Here is a 27,411-nt window from a genome sequence, read left to right as displayed (position 1 = left end):
TATTCCTCCACCTACACTCACAAGCTAATACTACCCAATATGGCAAACGTTTTCTGGTACTACGAGCGGGAGTTCTAATGATGGTACCAACCCACCTTCAAGTGGCCCGACATGGCCAGGTGGTTAAGGCACTCAACTCGTAATCCGAGGGTTGCGAGTTCGAATCCACATCGCGCCAAACATGCTCGCTCTTTCAGCCATGAGGGCCTTATAATATGACGGTACATCCCACTATTCGTTAGCAAAAGAGTAGCCCAAGAGTTGGCGGTGGGTGGTGATGACTAGCTGTCTTCCCTCTAGTCTTACACTGCTAAATTAGGGACGGCTAGCGCAGATAGCCCTCGAGTAGCTTTGTGCGAAATTCAAAAAACAAACAAAAAAAACAACAAAAACTAAACTTAAAGATTGTTGTCATGGTTACCAAACATCATCCGAAAGGTTCTACCAATTGGAACACTGAAAGTGAATGAAAACAACAACTTAAAAATATTAAATGAGAGCAGAAATGGAATAATTTATTAGACTGCTTAACTGCTTAATTCAGCTTTAAAATCAGACGACTAGCTCACACTCAGACCATAAAGACCATCCGTGCAATTTTTAATAGCATCATTTCATTGGTAGCACCTGCTTACCTTTGTTTAGGTTCGGTTGAAAGAAAGGGGTGTTTTATATTGTAACAGAAGTATTTTTATACCAGGATTAATTTTATACGACAAAAGATAAATTTTATCGGATGGAGCTTCAGTAATTAAATTGGCACGAGTTATTAAAAAAGAAAAAGGAAAGAAAAGGAAAATTGGGAAGTAGAATGCTATCGCTACTTGTGATGACTTATTTTTATACGTCAACTTTAACTTTCTGGCACAGAAATGAAAAGAAAAATGTATTATACTGAATTTATTCTACTGGTGAACCTAACGTCCATCTCCGCTATTTTGTATATTTTTGAATTTTTTTAAAGAACAAATCTGGGTTAATTAGAAGCACAGGCCGTACAATGTACGTTAAAACACATCACACTAAATTCAATGTGTTGGGTTCTTCAGAACCACACCAAATATATAGGTTACGAACTTTAATTTTACTATACCTTGTACAGCGCAAAAAAAGTTTCATCGAATCACGTGGAAGTATCATGTCATTTATCTTATAAATCCAGTTCTTCTAAAAAAACTGAAACAGATTTATTTGATCAATTCACATAAACAGAATGACGTTAAATTCAAGTGAGAGACATTTGAACAATATTGCAAAGAGCGGTAATTACGTATCAAGATAACATTTGTTTTTGTTTTTTTGGAATTTCGCACAAAGCTACTCGAGGGCTATCTGTGCTAGCCGTCCCTAATTTAGCAGTGTAAGACTAGAGGGAAGACAGCTAGTCATCACCACCCACCGCCAACTCTTGGGCTACTCTTTTACCAACGAAAAGTGGGATTGACCGTCACATTATAACGCCACCACGGCTGGGAGGGCGAGCATGTTTAGCGCGACGCGGGCGCGAATTCGCGACCCTCGGATTACGAGTCGCGCGCCTTACGCGCTTGGCCATGCCGGGCCATAAGATAACAAAAGAAGACATACAAGAAATTCTGAAACACACACACACACACTATATATACATATATATTAAACTATTAATTTTCCCACTTAACACAAGGTGAGAGAACATTTATTAATTATTGTTGTTTGATTTGTTTGTTTGTTCTGAAATTTGCACAGGGCCGGCATGGCCACTTGGTTAAGGCACTCGACTCGTAATCTGGCGTTCGTGGCATCGAATCCCCCATCACATCAAACATAATCGTCCTTTCAGCCGTGGGGGAAGTTATAACGTGACGATCAATCCCAGAATTCGTGGCGGTTGGTGGTGATGACTAACTGCCTTCACTCTAGTCTTACATTGCGAAATTAGGGACACACTGAGTTTTGAATGTATCTATTATTAAGTGAAAAGAACAAACCGCAATGTTTATCTATTTTATGAATTCATAATTTAATTCAGTGGCTTATGATCATTCAGACCTTTCCTTATGGACTGATTAAGTTTTATTTTGTATTTAAGATTTTGTTGTTGTTGTTTTTTGAACAATTTAAAAGTAGAGAAATGTTTTGAGGTTCATGATACATATGTATATAAACAATACATATAATTATTGTATTTGCCGAGAATACTTAATGCTTTATAATATGAACAATTAGAGCTTTTGCAATTAGAAATTATAATAATGATCTAGACTTTCGAAATCTACAGAACGTATTGTGGCTTGTTTTGAATTTTGAGCAAAGCTACTCAAGGACTATTTGCATTCGTTGTCTCTAATTCAGCAGCGTAAGACCAGAGGGAAGACAGCTAGTCATCACTACCCACCACCAACTCTTGGGCTACTCTTTTACCAACGAATAGTGGGATTGACTGTCACATTATAAGGCCCCCACGACTGAAAGGGAGAGCATATTTGGTGCGACTAGGATTCAAACCTGCGACCCTTAGATTACGAGTCGAACGTCTCAACCCACCTGGCCATGCCGGGTCATGAACGTATTGTGACCCATAACTCTAACACTGAGAAATAGAACCCACTAATGAATCGTTACACAATAATGTTTCTATGTAAAAACAGTTGTTCTCATGGTTACCGAACGCTATCTCAAAGGCTAATAATATAACAGAAGATTCTTCTACTAAGAAAACTGAAACTAAAACTGAAATAATATCAGAAAGAATCTAATTTATCTTGCTCTATAATCTTGTTTACACAATAATATTCTTAATTAGAAAAAAATGTTTAATCTGGTTATTTACATAAAAAATTGAAACATATTTCAACAGCACCCATACATAAAGTTTATAAACATTTGGATATCACGAGGTTTAATAACATCTCGCTCGAGTAACCCCCCTCCCTCCCCCCAGTCATAGGTGGAAATAGTGTAAGTTCATGATTAATGAAAGATTATCTTAGAACATGAAAAGGAGTTGTAAAAAAAACGCAAAAATACCATTAAAAAAGGAAAACATAAGGCGTGAAACCGGAAGTTTTTATGTATCTCCCCACGGACCCAACAAACCTTCGTGCCAAAGTTCGCGAAGATCCATCAAGATAAATCGAAGTAGTTGCACAAAATCCCCATAAAATCTGCAAAGCCCAAATTGCAAAACTCAATATGTGTAAGTATCACTCCACGGATCTGATGAACCTCCACATTTATTTTGATTAAGATCTATCTACACCGTGCGAAGCAGTTAGACGAGCATGCAAGAGACTGTACTTGTATAGATTCTACCTCAGAGCTAGTTAATTCCGAATATAACTAAAAAAAAGAAAAACTCTAAACGTGACGATTTTACTGTCACCTGTAAAGAAAAAAATCTATACATTTATAAACGTTATTTTCTCTCCTCAATGTCAAAAAAATTATATTAAACATCTCGGCTACCCTTTCATCTTTTATTTCCCATTATCTTACGCTGTCATCACATTAACTTAAATATGTTTGTTTCACACTCACAAAGGCAAATGTGCGCACGCTTGCGTTGTGGAGGTCGATTGATTCATTTCGAACATAAGTGTTCACACAAGCGAGTTTCACGGAGAATAAACCTGATCCATTCTCTCGTGTACATCTTAGAACGAGAAACTACGAGAGTTGAAAAGAAGCATTCTTCAGCCATGTGTGCTCGTATTCGTTAAGACATCTCATTCATTGGCACCTTTAGTCGTATGACGATTGATAAAGTAAGTACGAATGGCTTGAACTTGAAACATGTAGATTTTCAAAATTAATTTAATAAATCCTCAAATAAAATCTGTTGTTAAAACGAATGGTATGGGTGATGAGTGGTTTGAAATACGTTTCTTATACTTTATAAAAAACTGACATATATTTATTTCATTTTATTCGATTGTTGAATAGCTTTACATCTTATACGTTCACAGCGCGTTTTAATAAGCATTCAAGATAAAATAATTCCCAAAGTATAACAGTGTGGTTGATACATAAAAAATAATATTTCGCATAATTAACTCAGACGAAGAAATTCAAGAATGCATTTATCTAGCAAAAAAATTACACTTTATTTAATTAAGAATTTATAATTTAAGAATATATATACTTTAGTCTTAAAATGCCTGGGTGTGGACTGCTGATTACGTCACTTGGATTGTGAATCCGAGCATTTTTTTTTTTTTTTTGTTCACGACCCATTGTAGTGAAAATGCGTTTCCCATTTTGGTGTTCGCCAAGTCTTACTATTAGATCAGGCTTAGCTCCAATCTTCCTATTTAAAATTCAGGTATGTTGGTGGCTCTGTACAGGCGGTCCATGTGTGATGTTTCAGGAATAGTTGAGAAATAAAACGTTGTTATTATAGGTATTAAGTATGTGTGGAGCTTCCTCCACCTCAAGCGTTCTGGTAAAAACACTCTCAGCATGCTCACGAGCTATCATACAAAGTATTGCTTATTTTTAAATTTCGCGCAAAGCTATACAAGGACTATCTGTGCTAGCCGTCCTTAATTTAGCATTGTAGGACTAGAGGGAGGCAGCTAGTAATCACCACCCACTACAAACTCTTGGGCTACTCTTTTACCAACGAATAAAGGGATTGACCATCAAATTATAACGTCCCCACGGTTGAAAGGGCGAGAATGTTTGGTGTGACGGAGATTGGAACTCGCGACCCCTCAGGTTACGAGTCGAACGCCTTAACCCATCTGGCCATGCCACATTTACAAAGTTTACAAAGTAAACGTTAACGTTTGGGAAAGAAAAACACACGATAAATGTACCACCTTTCCAAGTGTAGTGTCCTCTCTTTCAATAAACATAAAAAACAAAACTCTAAAAGTGTCAGCTGATCAGTTCACTTTCCTTGATCATCAAATTTTAAACTGCATTCTTTCTTACTGTTCGTTATACTTCCCAAGTAAGAGTGAGTTGATTTAAGTTCAGCAAAGAAAAAGCTCTGTTATGCTCTAAGGAAATATTGATCTAAATATCATTAGAGCAAAGTTCATGTTTTTATAATACACAGCACTGCTGTTTAGACAGAAGTAAAAATGTTTGCAAGCTGAGAAACAAAAAGCAGTAACATGTTAATTTAATTTAATAATTAATTTAATAAATTATAAGTTGTTAATTATTTTAGCAGTGTAAGACTAGAGAGAAGGCGACTGGTTATCACCACCCACCGCCAACTTTTGGAGCTACTCTTTCACCAACGAATAGTGTGATTGACTGTCTCGTTGTCACGCTCCCAAAGGCTGAAAGTGCGAGCATGTTTGGTGTTATCCTAAGAGTGCGAGTCACGTCCTAACCACGTGACCATGCGGAGTCCCTTGTGATCGTAGTCTTTTTGTTTTTATGGCTCTTTACGAGTTTATTTCGTTAACAATCCATTTTCTCTTATAGACATCCTGAGAATCCTCAGTAGATGTTACTTGTTAGCTTATATTATGATCTATCAAACTTCTCTCATAAACGCCTTGTGGATTCTTATTAAATTTTACTTTTTAGGTTATGACGACATCCATCGAATCTCCCATAACCGCCTATAGTATCATTTAGTTTATTTTATATGTTAGTTTGCGATACTGTGTAAAAGTCTTAAAACAAGAGAATATTTAGTCATTATTTCTATTTTATGGGACTACTTCTTCCATGTCATTACATAATGTAAATTACAACACTATGATAATGCTTCACTGTTGACAACTAAATGAACCAGGGTAAGAATACTTATCATTCTTTATAATTACCACATACTTGTACCAAGGGCATGTCATAAGGGTTCTGTTTGAATGAACACAGTGGTCAAATGTATGGTCTGATATAACTGTCATGGTACACCATGAAGTGTCTTTACTATATGAAAAGAAGCCAGCAAGGAGCTGGCATATGGTACTGGTATATGTTAGAAGAAATTAATTTAAAAGTACATCACAGAGAAACCCTGATAAAAACAGTGTTTGACACTATATATTAAAGTTATGACGTCATGCCACGGCCCAAAAAAGCGTAGAGAATTGTCAGTATAAGAGAGAGTTTTCATAAAAGCTTTACGTCATGCTGGCTGAACCTTCCCCTTAAATTGCTGCAGATACGAGATGTTCCCCAAACAAGGTCACATGCATCCTATATCGTGAGACCCAGACAGGTAAATTTGAAGATAGGAAAGTAAGCAGAAAAACACCTGAACTCAGTGATACTGATGTTAAGTATCATTGTTTATGTAGCCTTCAGGACAGAAGGAAGACTGTTACTGATCTCCAGCATGAGATAAACAACCATGAACCAAATAATGGAAAAGTGTCCAGATCTACAGTATCATGAAGACCAGTTGGAAGAGGGTGTTATGGACGAATGCGTTTACGTTTGAAATATTTGGTTGAAAGCGTAGATTTTACGTCCGGCTAAACAAAGGTGAAAGATATCTCAATGCATACCACTACTATGAACCATGGAGTAGGTGTTTCTCCGCGAAGGCGACATGAGATATTTCCAAAATTGATGGAATAAGGTACCAGCAGAAGTACCATTAGATACTGAATCGTTATGGTTTACCAAGTGGTTTGAGTATTCTTGGTAAAGGATTCTGCTACCAAGAAGATAATGACTCCAAATGCTCATCCAACTTATGCAGAAGTTACTTAATTAAGAAAGAAACTGCTGGAGTCATTCAAATGGTGACAATGGCCCCCCTCACATCCCCATTAAGCATATTAGAGATTTGCTGGATCAAAAAACAAACTCGACAAATCAAACGTTACTTCCAAACAAACATTACTGGAGCGTATTAGGAACATTTGCAGTAAAATATCCAAAAACAATATGATTAAATATGTTGCAACAATGCCTGAAAGATTCTGTGTAGTTGTTGAAACAAAAGATTTATTTGTTTGGGAATTTCGCACAAAGCTACTCGAGGGCTATCTGTCCCTAATTTATCAGTGTAAGACTAGAGGGAGGCAGCTAGTCATCACCACCCACCGCCAACTCTTGGGCTACTCTTTTACCAACAATTAGGGGGATTGACCGTCACATTATAACGCCCCCACGGCTGGGAGGGCGAGCATGTTTGGCACGACTCGGGCGCGAACCCGCCACCCTCAGATTACGAAGCGCACGCCTTAACGCGCTAGGCCATGCCAGGCCCTTGAAACAAAAGAGAAAACACAAAATATTAACTGTTTACTGAACTCACGCAGTTTCAGTGGGTTTTATGTTGCACTGTATAATAAAATGTTGATGTTTCATCTTTCATTGTTCTTTAAAGTAGCATGAAACTTACTGTCATGTGTAGTACTCAGATAAGCCTTTCATAAACACCGTATGGGTTATCAGTAGCTTGATTTTTTTCCCCGCAAAGCTACACGAGGGCTATCTGCGCTAGCCCTCTCTAATTTAGCAGTGTAAGACTAGAGGGAAGGCGGATAGTCATCATCACCCACCGCCAACTTTTAGGTTGCTCCTTTACCAACGAATAGTTGGATTGGCCGTCACATTATAACCCCCCATGGCTGAAAGGGTAAGCATGTTTGGTGTGACTTAGATTCGGATTCGCGACCTTCGGATTACGAGTAGAGTGCCTTAACCACCTGCCCATGCCGGGTCCCTTTATTTTAGTTTATACGACATTCTCCATCAACTATCACGTCATAACAAGACTAAACACTTGAAGTTGTATTGTTTTCATTTATTGCTGCATGTAGCTTTTCAAAGGACTTATTTTGTTGATTACTATTAGGGTATCGTCGAGCCGACTCCAACCATTAAAATCAATCTTTCTTTCCAGCTGTAACAGTATTTGCCTAGTTATTGCAGCCGTGGAATGAACCTGTAAATTAGGGTATAAAAAATAGTGCTGTACATTTTAAACTCGATAAATACGATTAGATATATTTCTCTCTTTTTTAACCTTTCTTACTTTTTGTTTCATGAAATTTATAGGCTTAACGAACGTTTAGTAAAGTTTTATCTACTTTAGTATCTTTTTATTCTCTTTTTATGTATTAATATGAAGCAGGAATTAATACTGTATTCGTGCGCTTAAAATAAAGATGAAAAGTAGATCCGGAAACTGTAATGGGTTAATTTGTGTGGTAAAAATATTTTTAATACTATAAATAATTTTGATTTTCTTTTACTGAACGTATAATGTCGCTTTTAATAAATAAAAATAACCAAAAACGATGTTATCTGGAAACGGTTTAGTTTTTCTCCTCGAAAGCTGTGTATAATAGAAGGAAGATTTTAAAGGGAAATAAAAATCACAGTTCCACCAGTCTCCACCTAAAAAAAAAGTTTATGAGCAGCTAATATTAAATACAACAGAGGTCACGTTGTTTTGTCCAACACATTTTCACTGTTCACTAACTGATAACAAAGTAATTCGTGTAAATACTGACGTACAAGAATGATGTGCAAGAAAAAAATTTGAAACATAACTACAGCCCATCTGTGTTTTTGTTGTTGGAACTGTAACATAACTACAGCCCATCTGTGTTTTTGTTGTTGGAACTGTAACAGAACTACAGCCCATCTGTGTTTTTGTTGTTGGAACTGTAACAGAACTACAGCCCATCTGTGTTTTTGTTGTTGGAACTGTAACAGAACTACAGCCCATCTGTGTTTTTGTTGTTGGAACTGTAACAGAACTACAGCCCATCTGTGTTTTTGTTGTTGGAACTGTAACAGAACTACAGCCCATCTGTGTTTTTTTGTTGTTGAACTGTAACAGAACTACAGCCCATCTGTGTTTTTGTTGTTGGAACTGTAACAGAACTACAGCTCATCTGTGTTTTTGTTGTTGAAATTGTAACAGAACTACAGCCCATATGTGTTTTTGTTGTTGGAACTGTAACAGAACTACAGCTCATCTGTGTTTTTGTTGTTGGAACTGTAACAGAACTACAGCCCATATGTGTTTTTGTTGTTGGAACTGTAACAGAACTACAGCCCATCTGTGTTTTTGTTGTTGGAACTGTAACAGAACTACAGCCCATCTGTGTTTTTGTTGTTGGAACTGTAACAGAACTACAGCCCATATGTGTTTTTGTTGTTGAAATTGTAACAGAACTACAGCTCATCTGTGTTTTTGTTGTTGGAACTGTAACAGAACTACAGCCCATATGTGTTTTTGTTGTTGGAACTGTAACAGAACTACAGCCCATCTGTGTTTTTGTTGTTGGAACTGTAACATAACTACAGCCCATATGTGTTTTTGTTGTTGGAACTGTAACATAACTACAGCCCATATGTGTTTTTGTTGTTGGAACTGTAACATAACTACAGCCCATATGTGTTTTTGTTGTTGGAACTGTAACAGAACTACAGCTCATCTGTGTTTTTGTTGTTGGAACTGTAACAGAACTACAGCCCATCTGTGTTTTTGTTGTTGGAACTGTAACAGAACTACAGCCCATATGTGTTTTTGTTGTTGGAACTGTAACAGAACTACAGCCCATATGTGTTTTTGTTGTTGGAACTGTAACAGAACTACAGCCCATCTGTGTTTTTCTTGTTGAAATTGTAACAGAACTACAGCCCACCTGTGTTTTTCTTGTTGGAACTGTAACAGAACTACAGCCCATCTGTGTTTTTGTTGTTGATATTGTAGCCATTCTGTCTTTTCTTTCATCTTGTTATTAACTGTTTTAACTCTTTGCCACAAAAACGCGTTCCGCACACTAGATCCATGATTGTGCTACTATCAAGCCCTGTTATTCGGTGAGATAAAAATAGCCCATGAGGTGGGTGGCTGTGGGTGCTTTGACTGGATGTCTGCCATCATGTTCATCACTCCAAAATATGGGTCGGCTGTTCGCAGATATCCGTTGAACATAGCGTTGAATCTAAATTTTGAAACAGTAAAAATTTTATTTAAAGTAAAATAAATGCGATTAAACTGTCACTACATAAAATACGTTCAATGTTAATATACAGTGAACGTGAAAAATGATTTACGTACACATTACTTTATATACACTCAATGGTTCATATTTCGTTTGGTCAAAGTAAATGTAAATTCACATGTAAATCACATTACGCATAATGGTAGTATATCATGCTAAAACTCTGCGTGGCCAGGTTATTAGGGGCGCTTGTCTCGCGATCTGAGGGTGGCGGGCTCAACTTCCCATACCACCAAACATGTTCGCCATTTCAGTCGTAGGAGCGTTATATTGTGACGGTCAATCTCACTATTCGTTGGTATAAGAGTTGGCGGTGGGTCGTGATGACTAGCTGTCATACCTCTAGTCTTACACTGCTAAATTAGGAACGGTTAGCGCAGATAGCCCTCGTGTAGCTTTGCGCGAAGTTTAACCCAAACAAACTAATCACGTTTTTTTAAATGAAAGTAGACATAAAGTTATTTAATCATGTCAATAAAGGTTTGTTTAATACTCATTATTTAGAAGTAAGTCAGACCAGACATAATGATATTTAATCTCCTTAATAAAGGTTTGTTTAATACTCATTATTTAGAAGTAAGTCAGACCAGACATAATGGTATTTAATCTCCTTAGTAAAGTTTTGTTTAATACTCATTATTTAGAAGTAAGTCAGACCAGATATAATGGTATTTAATCTCCTTAATAAAGGTTTGCTTAATACCTATTATTTAGAAGTAAGTCAGACCAGACATAATGGTATTTAATCTCCTTAATAAAGGTTTGTTTAATACTCATTATTTAGAAGTAAGTCAGACCAGACATAATGGTATTTAATCTCCTTAATAAAGTTTTGTTTAATACTCATTATTTAGAAGTAAGTCAGACCAGATATAATGGTATTTAATCTCCTTAATAAAGGTTTGCTTAATACCTATTATTTAGAAGTAAGTCAGACCAGACATAATGGTATTTAATCTCCTTAATAAAGGTTTGTTTAATACTCATTATTTAGAAGTAAGTCAGACCAGACATAATGGTATTTAATCTCCTTAATAAAGTTTTGTTTAATACTCATTATTTAGAAGTAAGTCAGACCAGACATAATGGTATTTAATCTCCTTAATAAAGGTTTGTTTAATACTCATTATTTAGAAGTAAGTCAGACCAGATATAATGTTATTTAATCATGTCAATAAAGGTTTGTTTAATACTCATTATTTAGAAGTAAGTCAGACCAGACATAATGGTATTTAATCTCCTTAATAAAGTTTTGTTTAATACTCATTATTTAGAAGTAAGTCAGACCAGACATAATGGTATTTAATCTCCTTAATAAAGGTTTGTTTAATACTCATTATTTAGAAGTAAGTCAGACCAGATATAATGTTATTTAATCATGTCAATAAAGGTTTGTTTAATACTCATTATTTAGAAGTAAGTCAGACCAGACATAATGGTATTTAATCTCCTTAATAAAGTTTTGTTTAATACTCATTATTTAGAAGTAAATCAGACCAGACATAATGGTATTTAATCTCCTTAATAAAGTTTTGTTTAATACTCATTATTTAGAAGTAAATCAGACCAGACATAATGGTATTTAATCTCCTTAATAAAGTTTTGTTTAATACTCATTATTTAGAAGTAAATCAGACCAGACATAATGGTATTTAATCTCCTTAATAAAGGTTTGTTTAATACTCATTATTTAGAAGTAAGTCAGACCAGACATAATGGTATTTAATCTCCTTAATAAAGGTTTGTTTAATACTTATTACTTAGAAGTAAGTCAGACCAGACATAATGGTATTTAATCTCCTTAATAAAGGTTTGTTTAATACTCATTATTTAGAAGTAAGTCAGACCAGACATAATGGTATTTAATCTCCTTAATAAAGTTTTGTTTAATACTCATTATTTAGAAGTAAATCAGACCAGACATAATGGTATTTAATCTCCTTAATAAAGGTTTGTTATTATTTATATATATATATATAGGTTGTTAAAATAAGTATACCTTTCTCTGTTCAATATTTAATGTTTTTCTAGAATAAAGTATTGTTTCTACCAGTGTAGAAACTTTTTACACTAGATTACCGAGTTATTTACAGACTTCACTTTACATAAGGTATAGTTTGTTTAAAGATTCAAGTCACATGTAGAACAAAGTCTCTTCTCAGTATTTATATCTTACTACTCTCTTTCCCTTAAAAGATACACCACATGGTGTCGATGGTGTGAATTTTAGTGTTATCATTGGAAACTAATAGCCAGTGCATTTTGCCAACAAATGGTTCCTAATAATCCCAGATTAACTTGAAAATTAGCCATTCACACGTACATAAGGTAGTATAATAATTACTTGTAACTGAGGGTCACATCTTTCTAATTAGGTTTAAAGTAAAAAACAAAAAAGTTATAACCAACAGTAACAACACGTGTTCACCACTAAGCATCTCAGAGAGCTTTGTTTTAATCATACAGAACCAAGTTACAGAAAGACAGCCTTCCTCTAGTGCAGCGGTAACGTCTACGGATTTACAACGCTACAATCAGGGGTTCGATTCCCCTCGGTGGACTCAGCAGATAGCCCCATGTGACTTTGCTATAAGAAAAAACACACACACAAAACCTCTGTCCGAGAACGAAAATTTTGCTATAAGAGTCCATGATCTCTTTCTAAAGTAAAATGTTCTAAAAATAACTTGGAATTTCTCTAGATGTACAAAGCACAAAATTAAAATTATCTTTTTCTTACAGATTTTTGTTGCGTTTTGAGCAAACAAAATAATGCAGACATTTCGTACGACCATTTCCACCTACATCTTCCTTTACTGTCTCAAGATCTCAAGGTTGGCTCTTGTTTCTTTTTTAATTAATTTATTAATTTCAAATATTTTTGTGATATTTCGTAAGTCGTTTCAAATTAGTTTCTCAGAATGATTTCCAATTTTTGACAATGCTCCTTATACTCTGTGCATAACGAACAAAATGAAATTATGTAAATTTGTGTTTTTTGTACTTCAGAGTTCTATTTGTATGTGTATTAATTTCACAAATTTTCATCTTTCGTGCCCAAAACAGTTTTGTGATCTTTCCTGATAATGTAAAATGATACGAAAATAGTTGCAAAACTATGCTGTTTCCTTTTTCTTATTATTATGTTATAATCATCACATAATAATGTAAATCAGCGGTAAGCCTTAAAGCTTATAGTGATAAAATCTGGGTTTCGATACCTTTGATGAAAATAGCACAGAGAGCCATTCTGTAACTTTGTGCTTAACAAAAAACAAAGCTAGACTAAAGTTAGAACCTCTTCTTCTCAAGTTATACAGTCCAATATACTTGGTTAAAAAAGCTTCTTGGTTTTACCACACTCTATTCCTACAATGAACGTCTTCCCATTACGCGAATTCCCAAACCAGTGACTCAAAGGCCCACTTGAGAGTTTTGTAACCATGAGGTCGATCCGTGATGTTAGCACATCACATAACCCATTGTACAGTGTTATTTTTTATTACATGAGTTATTCATAGAGATACAGAGTCTGCTGTACAGAAACCTATATAACACATTATTTTACTGAGGTAACACGCTTTAATATAAACGTGTTTTCACTGATCCAAATTAGAAACTTTTTATTTCATCTCAGTTTTATTTTGAAAAATAAAACATTATCGTTGAACATGAGGTAAATTTTTAATGAACGTAAAATTATATCAATAGTGTATTCCCACTAGTGCCGCTTACTGTGTGTGTTTGGTTTTAGCGCAAATCTACACAGCGGGACATCGAATTTCGTGTTTGTTTGTTTGTTTCACATTTCGCGCAAAGCTACACAAGGGCTATCTGCGCTAGCCGTCCCTAATTTAGCAGTGTAAAACTAGAGGGTAGGCAGCTAGTTATCACCACCCACCGCCGCCTCTTGGGTTACTCTTTTTACAAACGAATAGTGCAACTAACCATCACATTATAATGCCCCCACGACTAAAAGGGCAAGCATGTTTGGTGCGACGGGGATTTGAACGCGGGACCCTCAGATTATAAGTCGAACTTCTTACCCACCTAGCCATGCCGAACCAATTTAAAAGATAAGAACAGTTGTTAAAAGGTGTTTACTTTTTTTTAACACATTTACAGATTTACTGTTTACTTTGGGACACCTTAAAAACATCGTCTTTCCATTATGTTAGTTCAGAATATTTATCATGAGATATAAGTTATTAAATCTACAGTTTTACTGTCTTCGTAGACAAGAGGTTCTAGAATTTGATAACATACTTCCCAAGAATCCACGAGACTACGACAGTCTACAGCCGCCTAAGGAAAACGGTAAGTGGAAACTGTACGCCATATTGACGAAATTAATATTAGAGCAATATTATGGACAGGAATGTTCTCTTTATGAGTGTGCTCCTGCGTACAATGTGACTAAATAATATATCTTATTTGATACTAAGTATTCCATATCTCAATGTGGGGGGAAAACTAACTATTAATAAACTAAACTTCTTATTAGAATATAAATAAAAATATATTCAGTGTTTGGGTAACGTACCAGACCTTCGTAACAGGAGAGTTCACTATGTAATTAGAGTCTTAATGAATTACGTATGTGCGATTTCTATTCAGTTGTGTTACTTCTATCACATTCATACAGTCACATACGTAACGTTGAGAAATTAATTAAATTTTGATTAAAATTCTAGCATCGCTAGAGCAGATATTAATTTGTGATATTATGTACTTATTTGGCAACCTAAAGAACAGCGTTTCGTTGGGAATACGGCACTAATTTGTCTTAACGATTTTAGTAATTTGTAAAACAATAAAAAAATGCAATAATTATCGAAAATAATCAGTGCATCACACTTGTTGACTGTGAACAACATTTATATCTGTAGAATATTGAGTTTGTGTTCATGAAAAGTTAATATTATTCCGAGATTCTAACCTGTGCCCTACAGTGGTTTGGTTTAAATATTGCGCAAAGCTACGCAAGTGCTATCTGCACTAGCCGTCCTTAATTTTGCAGTGTAGGACTGGAGGAAGGCAGCTAGTCATCATCACCCACCGCCAATTCTTGGGCTTCTTTTATCAACGAATGATGTGATTGACCGTCACTTTATAACGCCCCCAAGGCTGAAAGGGCGAACATGTTTGGTGTGATGGGATTCGAACCCACGACCCTCATATTATGAGTCAAGTGCCTTAATCACCTGGCCATGCTGGGCCAGGTCTACAGTGAGTGGAGATAGTTTAAAAAAATAAAACTTTGAGCGAAACTACCCTAACTCTATCCTTTAATAACTGTTAACATGATAATAACATACAGTAAAGACGTTATATCCTGTTACGCTTGCTGAAATAATTACTATTAAAATATATCATTGACTCTAGAAGTTTAAAACACGTCAAATTCTACTTCACTACATTTTAAAATTATGAAGGAAACATTTCAACCTTAACATTCATAACAAGTAATGCTCATTTTTTAACATTAGAACAATATAAATAATTTGTTTGCTCTTAAATTTCGCGTAAAGCTACACGAGGGCTATCTGCACTAACCTTCCCTAATTTAGCACTGTAAGACTAGAGAGAAGGCAGCTAGTTATCATCACCAATCGCCAACTCTCAGGCTACTCTTTTACAGATGAATAGTGGGACTGACCGTCACATTATAACGCCCCTACAGCTCAAAGGGCGAGAATGTTTGGTGTGACGGGGGATTCGAACCCGCGACCGTCGGGTTACGAATCGAGTGCATTAACCCACCTGGCCATGCCGGGCCACCGGCATGAGTGAAACAACGCTAATATGCATTGACCTAATTTGCAACGAAAGTTTCTACTATTTGCATAGTTGCTAGGGTACCTCTGTTATTAAAACTCTCAGCGTTACTGATAATTATATCCTGTCATAATTATAACTTTAAGAAAAAATAATTTGAGAGATATGTAATTCCGTACAGTTTTGTTGATAATTATGGTGACTGCCAGAAAATATGATTTATGAACAAAAACTGTAGTTAAACTAATGGTTCAGAACTTAAATCACAATTTATTTTGTACTCCTCCGTTATAAAACGCGGACCTCATAGTAATAGGTGATACCTACAGTGACGTCAATAAGATATGCTGCTGATGTAAAACGTTGATTGCTTTTTTACTCCGTTAAAATAAATCAGAATTGTGGAAGCAGTCCAGTTATTAAAAAGTTAAATCTTTCACTGGAATTCACTTTGTAACTTGGCTCTAATATTTTCAACCTAATGAAAAATACGCGGGTGAACAAAACGTGAAAACAGTTTTACATCTTATTATATAAATACCTTTAGCGTCTTCAAGTGCCAGTACTTTTACGCAGCTGAGTTGCCTTATAACAAAACATATAAACAAAAAAAATTTCATTATTTTCTCACAAGCACGATTTTCAAAATGAATTCCCAAAAACTCAGACAGATTGTAAACTTTGATAAAATATTATTATGCAAATTACTATCGTCTTGGTAAAACCAGGTGGAGTTAGGGCACTCGACTCTCAATGTGAGGGTCACGGGTTCGATTCCCCTTCACACCAAACATGCTCTCTCTTTCAGCCGTATGGGCTTTATAATGTTTAGTCAGTCCAACTATTAGTTTATAAAAGAGTAGCCCAAGAGTTGGCGGTAGATAGTGATGACTAATCTTACACTGCTAAATTAGGGACAGCTGGCGCAGATAGCTCTCGTGTTGCTTCGCGAGAAATTCAGAACAAACCAAGTCACCAGCATTAATTTCAGATTATAAAATGAATAAAGGTGACAAGTTTAGCACTCATTTCAGCTATGGATAGAGTAGTAAGCTTTTAATATTTTCTAAAGTAAAAAAAAAACAACTAAATTTGCATTCCAATTATTAAAAAACTGAGACATTTAGTCAGTTTCTGAGGCCGTTATTAAACATTAGGTAAAACAAACTGAGATGTCATAACACAAGGTCGTTATTAAACAGTAGATAAAACAAACTGAGATGTCATAACACATTTTGGTTTGTCTGCGCCACTTGTTCAAAGCTGTTGGTAACTTGTCAGAGGTCAATTACAATTATGAATTACTCTAATTAAGTTACATGTTTTGACCGTCACTCTTATAACCCACTTACTGCTAATTTTGTAACAAAATGATGGGAACAGTGGAAACTCGGATCCACAGTCCAGCACGCTAACTACTAGGTCGCCATCTTGCAAAAACTTTTAATTTTTTTCTTACGTTATAAATATGAACTACCAGGTGGAGATTCGGTAAACCTCAAAATCGGGTTTTAGGTGATTATGCTTTTGTTTTACAAAAAAAAAAAGGTCAGCTTTAACGTCAGCTGAAACTCGAAGTTTAATTGAAATATAAATTTTAGCTCTCTTCTGTATAAAAAAACTGTGTGGATACTTCACAGAACAATCAATGGAACCGTTGGTAATAAGTATAGTTAATTAAATATTCTATAACCACATTATCACCTGTGAAGATAAGAATGACTTGTTTCATCCTTTGGGTGTCATAACTTTTATCAACATTTTCGGCTGTGATCCCAATAATACATAAGGTGGTTCGATCATTTAGGCAATTTAAGTTAGCTTTAAATTGCAACACTAAACTGACAACGTAATAATCATCTCTATAGTAAAAGGGCCACCCCTGCATATTAAGAGTTACGGCGTGCTACTATCTAGAGTAAACAATTGGTTTGGTTTGAATTTCGCGCAAAGCTACTCGAGGGCTATCTGCGCTAGCCGTCCCAAATTTAGCAGTGTGAGACTAGAGGGAAGACAGCTAGTCATCACCACCCCACCGCCAACTCTTGGGCTACTTTTCTTTCCAACGAATAGTGGGATTGACCATCACTGTATAACGCCCTCACAGCTTCTAGAGTAAATCGTGTGTAATTATTGTTTGCGTAACCTCGTGCACAAACACACAGGTGGACGAATTCGAACGTGAATGATCAAAGTGCGGCTTCAGTTTTCGATTTTTTGTTTTATCAATTTCATTTTTTTGAACATTATATTCAATATTCTAAACGATTTCCAAGCACAAGACGTCCTTTTTGTTCAATATTTTAAAAAAATGTATGTCCCGTTCGTCTTTCATTACTAATGGCATTTGTAATAAAACAGGATTAGTTCTTAAACTTTTCGTTTTTCAACAACACTTGTCTTAACTTGACGAAAATCCTATTCAAAGTTAAAAAACCCGTCTTACTTCATATTCTCCCTACTGTTAACGAAAGTAAAATTAGAGACATAATAAACCACATTTTAAGTTTATTTTTCCTAGCCTCTACTATAAATATAGAAGTAATATTGAAAGAAATTGGTTTGTAAATGGATCCAATAATAATAATCTAAACAAAGATTTAGATCAGCCTTACTGTTTTAATAAAAAAATCTTAATAAGAACTATTTATGTGACATTTTATGAATGAATTTCAGGTTGAGTTGGTATCATTAAAAAACCTATCACTTTTAAGTGCATTTAGGGTTAACGTTTATCTAGATGTTAGCCTTTCATACCACCTTATATTTAATAACCTGGTGTTTAATTTAGAAAATTAAATCTTTGAAGCACTAAAATGTTTGTATATATATATATATATATATATATATATATAATTTTAAATTAAGTTTGTTCATTTTCCAGCTTACTCTAAGATCTATACTTTTTATGGGAAATACAGACAAAAAACAATACGAATGGTAAAAGTACATGTTTCAACTTCTCACATTGTGTACGTTCTGGGATTTATTGATTGATATTTTTCAAAAAATGAACACAGCAGAAAAGATTGTTTTATATCTGACTACCCTTGATAATGTTTTTGACATGTAGAAGGTTTAAGATAGACGACCCTTATACAAAAAAATAACGTTTTTTTCTCATAAAACCTATTTTTTTTTTTCTGTACAGGATAGAATTCGTCGTTTTACCTGAAATGTTTCGAGTTTTTGTTTTTCTATCTTCAAAGAAAATCAATTTCGCTATATAATATTTCGTATGTGTGTGTGTGTTGTTTTTTCAGATGATTTGTGTGAAGTTTACGATCTCATAAACTAATTTAGTACACTAATTTAGTTAATTGAAATTAAAAGAAACTTCTGATTGTTCATTTATTATTTTTTTCTCAAATAAATTATGATAATGAATTATTATTAAAAAAGCTAAAGAAACCTCTAATTATTCGTTTATTATTTTTTCAAATAAATTATGATAATGAATTAATATTATTAAAAGAAGCTAGCTTTTGAGAAAAGATGTAAAGTACAGTTTAAAATTAGACTTAATATTTTGGGTCTCGTCTCAAAAGATTCAAAGTTTTGTAGGTGATCCTGTGCGCTAACTTCATAACCAGAATTAAAATTAATCATGTTAGTTTTAAAACTATATCATAAAAATACTTTAAAATACACGTGTTTATAATGAGTAACTTTAAATAAAACATATATTGCATATTTTTTCTGTGATTATTAGAAATTTTATTTTAACTAAACTAAGTTATTTTTGAGCTGATGTGTAAATATTTCTTACTTATTCAGGCGAACCTACGGTCGTACGCTTTCATGTTTGGGTTTTAAATTTAGATTCGATCGACGAAGGCTCTATGGTAAGTTTTATATTATAATTCGAATGTAGTAAAACGTGTTAAGTACTAATAGTGTGGAAACTGGTTAAGAAAGTAAAATAATATATTGATAAAAGCCAATTTAAACAAAACACTACCGCTTTCTAAATAGTTCTCAAATATTGTGGGAAAACTAAACCTACTTAAAAAGAACTTGGTATTCCAAACATGATCTAAGTTTTGTTACTTTATTCGGTTAAGTTTGAAAAATGTTAACTTTTTTTCTTTTTGTAAGTGCTGGAGATATTTGAGCTCTATGTCACTTTAGTAAGATTAACTAGAAAATATCACAGTCGTAAAAAAACGCGTTAAATATTTTCGTAAAAGTGTCTGTTTAAAATATTTTACGGGTTTCTAATTTTTGCGATGTCTTCTCTCTAGATATATATACATCAATCCGTTGTAATAAAATAAGGAAATAATTATACTTGCAAAACAAACGACACATTATTGAATGACCTTTATTTCTAACCTATTTAAAGAATGTGTCATATAGAACTACTTACATAAATGTACAAACTCATTCATATAGAACTACTTACATAAATGTACAAACTCATTCATATAGAACCACTTACATAAATGTACAAACTCATTCATATAAAACCACTTACATAAATGTACAAACTCATTCATATAGAACCACTTACATAAATGTACAAACTCATTCATACAGAACCACCTACATAAATGTACAAACTCATTCATACAGAACCACCTACATAAATGTACAAACTCATTCATATAGAACCACTTACATAAATGTACAAACTCATTCATACAGAACCACCTACATAAATGTACAAACTCTTTCATATAGAACCGCTTACATAAATGTACAAACTCATTCATATAAAACCGCTTACATAAATGTACAAACTCATTCATATAGAACTGCTTACATAAATGTACAAACTCATTCATACAGAACCACCTAAATAAATGTACAAACTCATTCATACAGAACCACCTAAATAAATGTACAAACTCATTCATACAGAACCACCTAAATAAATGTACAAACTCATTCATACAGAACCACCTACATAAATGTACAAACTCATTCATATAGAACCGCTTACATAAATGTACAAACTCATTCATATAGAACCGCTTACATAAATGTACAAACTCATTCATATAGAACCGCTTACATAAATGTACAAACTCATTCATACAGAACCACCTAAATAAATGTACAAACTCATTCATACAGAACCACCTAAATAAATGTACAAACTCATTCATACAGAACCACCTAAATAAATGTACAAACTCATTCATACAGAACCATCTACATAAATGTACAAACTCATTCATATAGAACCGCTTACATAAATGTACAAACTCATTCATATAAAACCGCTTACATAAATGTACAAACTCATTCATATAGAACCGCTTACATAAATGTACAAACTCATTCATACAGAACCACCTAAATAAATGTACAAACTCATTCATACAGAACCACCTAAATAAATGTACAAACTCATTCATACAGAACCACCTACATAAATGTACAAACTCATTCATATAGAACCGCTTACATAAATGTACAAACTCATTCATATAGAACCGCTTACATAAATGTACAAACTCATTCATATAGAACCGCTTACATAAATGTACAAACTCATTCATATAGAACCGCTTACATAAATGTACAAACTCATTCATATAGAACCGCTTACATAAATGTACAAACTCATTCATATAGAACCGCTTACATAAATGTACAAACTCATTCATATAGAACCGCTTACATAAATGTGCAAACTCATTCATATAGAACCACCTACATAAATGTACAAACTTGTTCATATAGGATCATTTACATAAATGTAAAAACTCATTCATATAGAACCACCTACATAAATGTACAAACTTGTTCATATAGGATCATTTACATAAATGTAAAAACTCATACGATACATAATAATAGAGTATTCGAAGCCAATCAAATGTAGAACAGTCGTTTATTTGTTTGTGAGAGATGTCCACGTGTCTCCAATTAGCTCTCCAACAGCACAGCGGAACGTCTGCGAATATACGCTGTTAGAAACTGGGTTTCGATACACGTAGTGAGCAGAGCACAGATAGTCATTTGCTCAGCTTTCTGCTTAGTAACAAACGAGAACATCTGTAATTACTCAGAGCGGACTAGAGGATTTATGGTCTAATCGTTGAGTGACATAACATATATTTCTTTATCCTTCATTGTTTCCAATAGCAAAGAGACAGGTAGAAAAACAACTAGTTATCCGTGCGGGTACTGATAGATAAACAGATGGAAAATACACAGAGCTTCGTGTAAAGAATGTTGGACTTTTATTTAGCAGAGGAAAGTGAGGGAAGAGATATATGTTTGATCCTTTTAAAGTGCGATTGAATTAGTTGACAGAAGGACAGATAAGTGAACTAATATGTGTGTTTCGTGACAGAATCGATAATTAGGAATACGAAAATATACAGGGAAAAATCGATCGATCATGTGTAGATACTGATCAGTTGATTTATTTATCTATTGATTGAGTATAACTTTACATAAGCAGAAGGATAGCTAGTACGTGAGTTCGATTAATACCTAGAAAATGTTTGGTAAATGAATCACTCATTAGGTTCATAAAGGTCAGTGCAAATCTTTAGTGATTAATAGGAAAAAGTGATTTATTGGATGGCTTTATTTAAATATTGGCCCAATAAATTGATTTAGTGATTCCAGATAAGTTGTAAAATTCTAAAAAATAGCAATAAACAGACAAACACCTTAATGTTTAAAACATACACAAACACCTTAATGTTTAAATAACATACAAAAAACCTTAATGTACAATAACATACACAAACACCTTAGTGTTTAAATATCATACACAAACACCTTAATGTACAAATAACATACACAAGCACCTCAATGTATAAATAACATAACAAGCACTTTAATGTTTAAATAACATACACAAGCACCTCAATGTATAAATAATATACACAAACACCTTAATGTTTAAATAACATACACAAACACCTTAATGTTTAAATAACATACAAAAACACCTTAATGTACAAATAACATACACAAAAACACCTTAATGTTTAAATAACATACACAAGCACCTTAATGTTTAAATAACATACATACAAAATTTCTTAGAAAATGTAAAAATTAAAACGGAAGTGTTTCGTTGCTTTATTATTACAGAATACAGAACAACAATCGTTAAATTATTAATTGAAGATATCTCACCAGGATATATATATATAGAAGGCACTAAAACGCCATAGAAAATAATCTACACAATTGTAGAACAATAACTTAACATTTCGTTCTGCAGTTTGTTTTTCAAAACGTGAAAAATACCGGAAAAAAAAACGAGTAATTTTGGAAAAATACAACTAATATCTGGCTTGGGTCCCGAAAATTGAATTTTTATAACGTTTTGCTCGCAAACCTTTTGTTACAAGAATGCTTTTCATCTCGAGCAAAGAATCTTAAAATTGCAGCGCAAAGCGTAAGGATAAGGGATAACGATGTGAACCGTAGCATGCTTTAACAATGACGGTCTCGTGACGTGAATGGCACCATGTTCCACACTCTATTAATCAAATTATTTAACTGAAAATACTCTTGAATCAAATGTATATTGCGCTCTTTGAACTAGAAACGAAAGTATATAAATTTCAATTGAATGATGAAAAATATAATGAAATTCCGAAAAAAAAGATTAAATAAAGAATCTTCATGTGACTCTGAAAACTAAATAAACAACGTAAGATCACGTGCAGCTATTCTAGAGGTAACACGGGGTCACATATAAATGTGCGAAAAAAAATATGATTTAAGTACAGCTGAATTATGAAAAACTGACTTACATACACCTGAACTACATACAAAACTGACTTACATACACCTGAACTACTGACAAAACTGACTTACATACACCTGAACTACTGACAAAACTGATTTCCATACACCTGAACTACAAACAAAACTGATCTACATACACCTGAACTACATACAAAACTGACTTACATACACCTGAGCTACTAACAAAACTGACTTACATACACCTGAACTACTGACAAAACTGACTTACATACACCTGAACTACTAACAAAACTGACTTACATACACCTGAACTACTGACAAAACTGACTTACATACACCTGAACTACAAACAAAACTGATCTACATACACCTGAACTACTGACAAAACTGACTTACATACACCTGAACTACTGACAAAACTGATTTCCATACACCTGAACCTACAAACAAAACTTATCTAGATACACCTGAACTACAAACAAAACTTATCTACATACACCTGAACTACTGACAAAACTGACTTACATACACCTGAACTACTGACGAAACTGATTTCCATACACCTGAACTACAAACAAAACTGATCTACATACACCTGAACTACTGACAAAACTGACTTACATACACCTGAACTACTGACAAAACTGATTTCCATACACCTGAACTACAAACAAAACTTATCTACATACACCTGAACTACTAACAAAACTGATTTAAAAAAACCTGAACTACAAACAAAACTGATTTCCATACACCTGAATTACATACAAAACTGACTTACATACACCTGAACTACTGACAAAACTGACTTACATACACCTGAACTACTGACAAAACTGATTTCCATACACCTGAACTACAAACAAAACTGATCTACATACACCTGAACTACTGACAAAACTGACTTACATACACCTGAACTACTGACAAAACTGATTTCCATACACCTGAACTACATACAAAACTGACTTACATACACCTGAACTACTGACAAAACTGACTTACATACACCTGAACTACAAACAAAACTGATCTACATACATCTGAACTACAAACAAAACTGATCTACATACACCTGAAGTACAAATAAAACTGACTTCCATACACCTGAACTACTGACAAAACTGACTTACATACACCTGAACTACTGACAAAACTGATTTCCATACACCTGAACTACAAACAAAACTGATCTACATACACCTGAACTACAAACAAAACTGACATACATACACCTGAACTACTAACAAAACTGATTTCCATACACCTGAACTACTGACAAAACTGACTTACATACACCTGAACTACTGACAAAACTGATTTCCATACACCTGAACTACAAACAAAACTGATCTACATACACCTGAACTACAAACAAAACTGATCTACATACACCTGAACTACAAACAAAACTGACCTACATACACCTGAACTAAAAATAAAATTGACATGAATGCAGTTGAACTAGAGAGTTTCCAAGCAATAAATAACGTGTTTTTGTTTATTTTCCAAATTATGTCAACAACTAGACTAGTTTTACTTTAGTGACAAACAACTAGAATACAGTTTTACCTTAGTCACGAACAACTAAAATACAGTACTACCTTAGTAACAAGCAACTAGAATACAGTATTACCTCAGTGACAATCAACTAAAATACAGTTTTACCTTGGTGACAAACAACTAAAATACAGTTTTACCTTGGTGACAAACAACTAAAATACAGTTTTACCTTGGTGACAAACAACTAAAAATACAGTTTTACCTTAGCGACAAACAACTAGAATACAGTACTACCTTAGTGACAATCAACTAAAATACAGTACTACCTTAGTGACAATCAACTAAAATACAGTACTACCTTAGTGACAATCAACTAAAATACAGTTTTACCTTAGTGACAATCAACTAAAATACAGTTGTACCTTAGTCACAATCAACCAGAATACAGTATTACCTTGGTGACAAACAACTAAAATACAGTTTTACCTTAGTGACAATCAACTAGAATACAGTATTACCTTGGTGACAAACAACTAAAATACAGTTTTACCTGAGTGACAATCAACTAGAATACAGTACTACCTTAGTGACAAACAACTAAAATACAGTTTTACCTTAGCGACAAACAACTAAAATACAGTTTTACCTTAGTGACAATCAACCAGAATACAGTATTACCTTGGTGACAATCAACTAAAATACAGTTTTACCTTAGTGACAATCAACTAGAATACAGTTTTACCTTGGTGACAAACAACTAAAATACAGTTTTACCTTAGTGACAATCAACTAAAATATAGTTTTACCTTAGTGACAATCAACTAGAATACAGTTTTACCTTAGTGACAATCAACTAGAATACAGTATTACCTTAGTGACAATCAACTAGAATACAGTTTTACCTTAGTGACAATCAACTAGAATACAGTATTACTTTAGTGACAATCAACTAGAATACAGTACTACCTTAGTGACAATCAACTAAAATACAGTTTTACCTTTGTGACAAACAACTAGAATACAGTTTTACCTTAGTGACAATCAACTAGAATACAGTATTACCTTAGTAACAAACAACTAAAATACAGTTTTATCTTAGTGACAATCAACTAAAATACAGTTTTACCTTAGTGACTCAGCTATTAGCACTTCTATATTCATCCCCTTGTTTCAAAAGAATGTCGAATCTTTAAATATCAACCAAGAGGAACATTATATATATATAATCATATATTGGAATTTATATCACTTAATATCTTTTTTCCCGGTGGGTATTCAGTAGCTTAACGGATTTACAATGCTAAAATTCGGAATTCATTTCTCCGCCGTGAAAACATTTGTTGTCAAATTAGTAACTTTATATGTAACAGTACTAATTTATTTTTCCAGACATACGTAGCAGATATTTTTATGTCCCAGAGTTGGAAGGACTACCGACTAAGACTACCAGAAAACATGACTACATATTACCGTCTTCTGCCTGTAAGTTGGTTAAAACAAATGTGGAGACCAGACTCGTTCTTCAAGAACGCTAAAAAGGTGACATTCCAAGAAATGACCATCCCCAATCACTACATCTGGTTATACAGTGATAAAACCATTCTTTACATGGTAAAGTAAGTAGTTATTTGTAGTTTCTTTACTATTTATAATAAGACGACATGAAATATCGTCGTATTTAAAACTAAACAATTATTTGACAAACGAATTTATTGTTTTTTAGTGAGGATTCGTGAGTGTAAAAGTACGTGTGCGTGAATTGTGCGCGTGCTTATAACTGACGAACCGTTTGAGCGATTTTCATCATACCTGCCACATACTCTTAAGAGCTCAGAGAAATGACGTAAGTGGTCGGCGTTTGGCTTAGACTGTTCTATGTTGCCCCCATTGGTCACTGTGTCCTTTTTATACGTTGAAAAAGTACGTCTGCTAGGACTAAATATAAAGATCTTTCAAACTCAAAAGCAGAGTAGAAATGATTGCTCTTAACAACTTTACTATAACAGTTTCCCAAACACTGGGCTGGTTTTAAGTACTGGCTCTTAAGTTGATATCTGTCTTTAATATTTTGTTAAATTCCTTTGTTTTAGGGGAAAGCCATATTGGACTATCTGCCATGATCACCCAACTTTTATTGTTGAAAGTCCAGAGACTTACCGCTGTCCCACCGATGTATTAATATTATCTAGTTACGTTTAGGCTTAAGTACGCTTACACCGAGCAAGAAGCTCGAAACTCCCTTGTTCAACGAATCCGTCATTATTGTATTCCAACGATACAAAAGTACGAATTATTTAAAATAAGTGTAAAGAAACTCTTTCTGCGAGTTTGATGTTGTTAAGCCCAAATCTACACAATTGACGACCATAGTTGTGGTAATAAACCTTGATTTTAAATGTTCAAAGGTTAAATTAATATTATGCTAAGTAACTGTAAATATTTCGCAATCCTCAAATGTAGAATTGAGGATGACTCAGTTGCTACTCTTTTGACTATGGACCATTGGGTTCAACATTCCGGT

At 34.0% G+C, this 27,411-nt stretch overlaps 1 protein-coding gene across 1 annotated transcript; it reads left to right on the top strand.

The window, feature by feature from the left end:
- The first annotated feature begins 3,564 nt into the window (after window positions 1-3,564).
- On the top strand, window positions 3,565-26,510 carry LOC143258098 (glycine receptor subunit alpha-2-like). Its single transcript, XM_076517116.1, has 5 exons — window positions 3,565-3,743; window positions 12,663-12,754; window positions 14,158-14,237; window positions 19,476-19,543; window positions 26,280-26,510. The coding sequence occupies exons 2-5, from the start codon at window positions 12,693-12,695 to the stop codon at window positions 26,508-26,510; spliced, it is 441 nt and encodes a 146-aa protein (XP_076373231.1). The 5' UTR covers window positions 3,565-3,743; window positions 12,663-12,692.
- Window positions 26,511-27,411: the final 901 nt, after the last annotated feature.

Source organism: Tachypleus tridentatus, chromosome 7 (assembly GCF_004210375.1).
Source record: "Tachypleus tridentatus isolate NWPU-2018 chromosome 7, ASM421037v1, whole genome shotgun sequence".
Lineage (NCBI taxonomy): Eukaryota > Metazoa > Arthropoda > Merostomata > Xiphosura > Limulidae > Tachypleus > Tachypleus tridentatus.
This window is presented reverse-complemented; position numbering and strand designations above follow the sequence as displayed.

What these genes read in the sequence shown, in the direction of transcription:
- LOC143258098 (XM_076517116.1), top strand. Translation starts at nt 12,693, where the DNA reads ATGCAGACATTTCGTACGACCATTTCCACCTACATCTTCCTTTACTGT. An exon ending in TACTGTCTCAAGATCTCAAG is followed by an intron (nt 12,755 to 14,157) that starts GTTGGCTCTTGT and finishes CTGTCTTCGTAG; the next exon opens with ACAAGAGGTTCTAGAATTTG. An exon ending in CGATCGACGAAGGCTCTATG is followed by an intron (nt 19,544 to 26,279) that starts GTAAGTTTTATA and finishes TTATTTTTCCAG; the next exon opens with ACATACGTAGCAGATATTTT.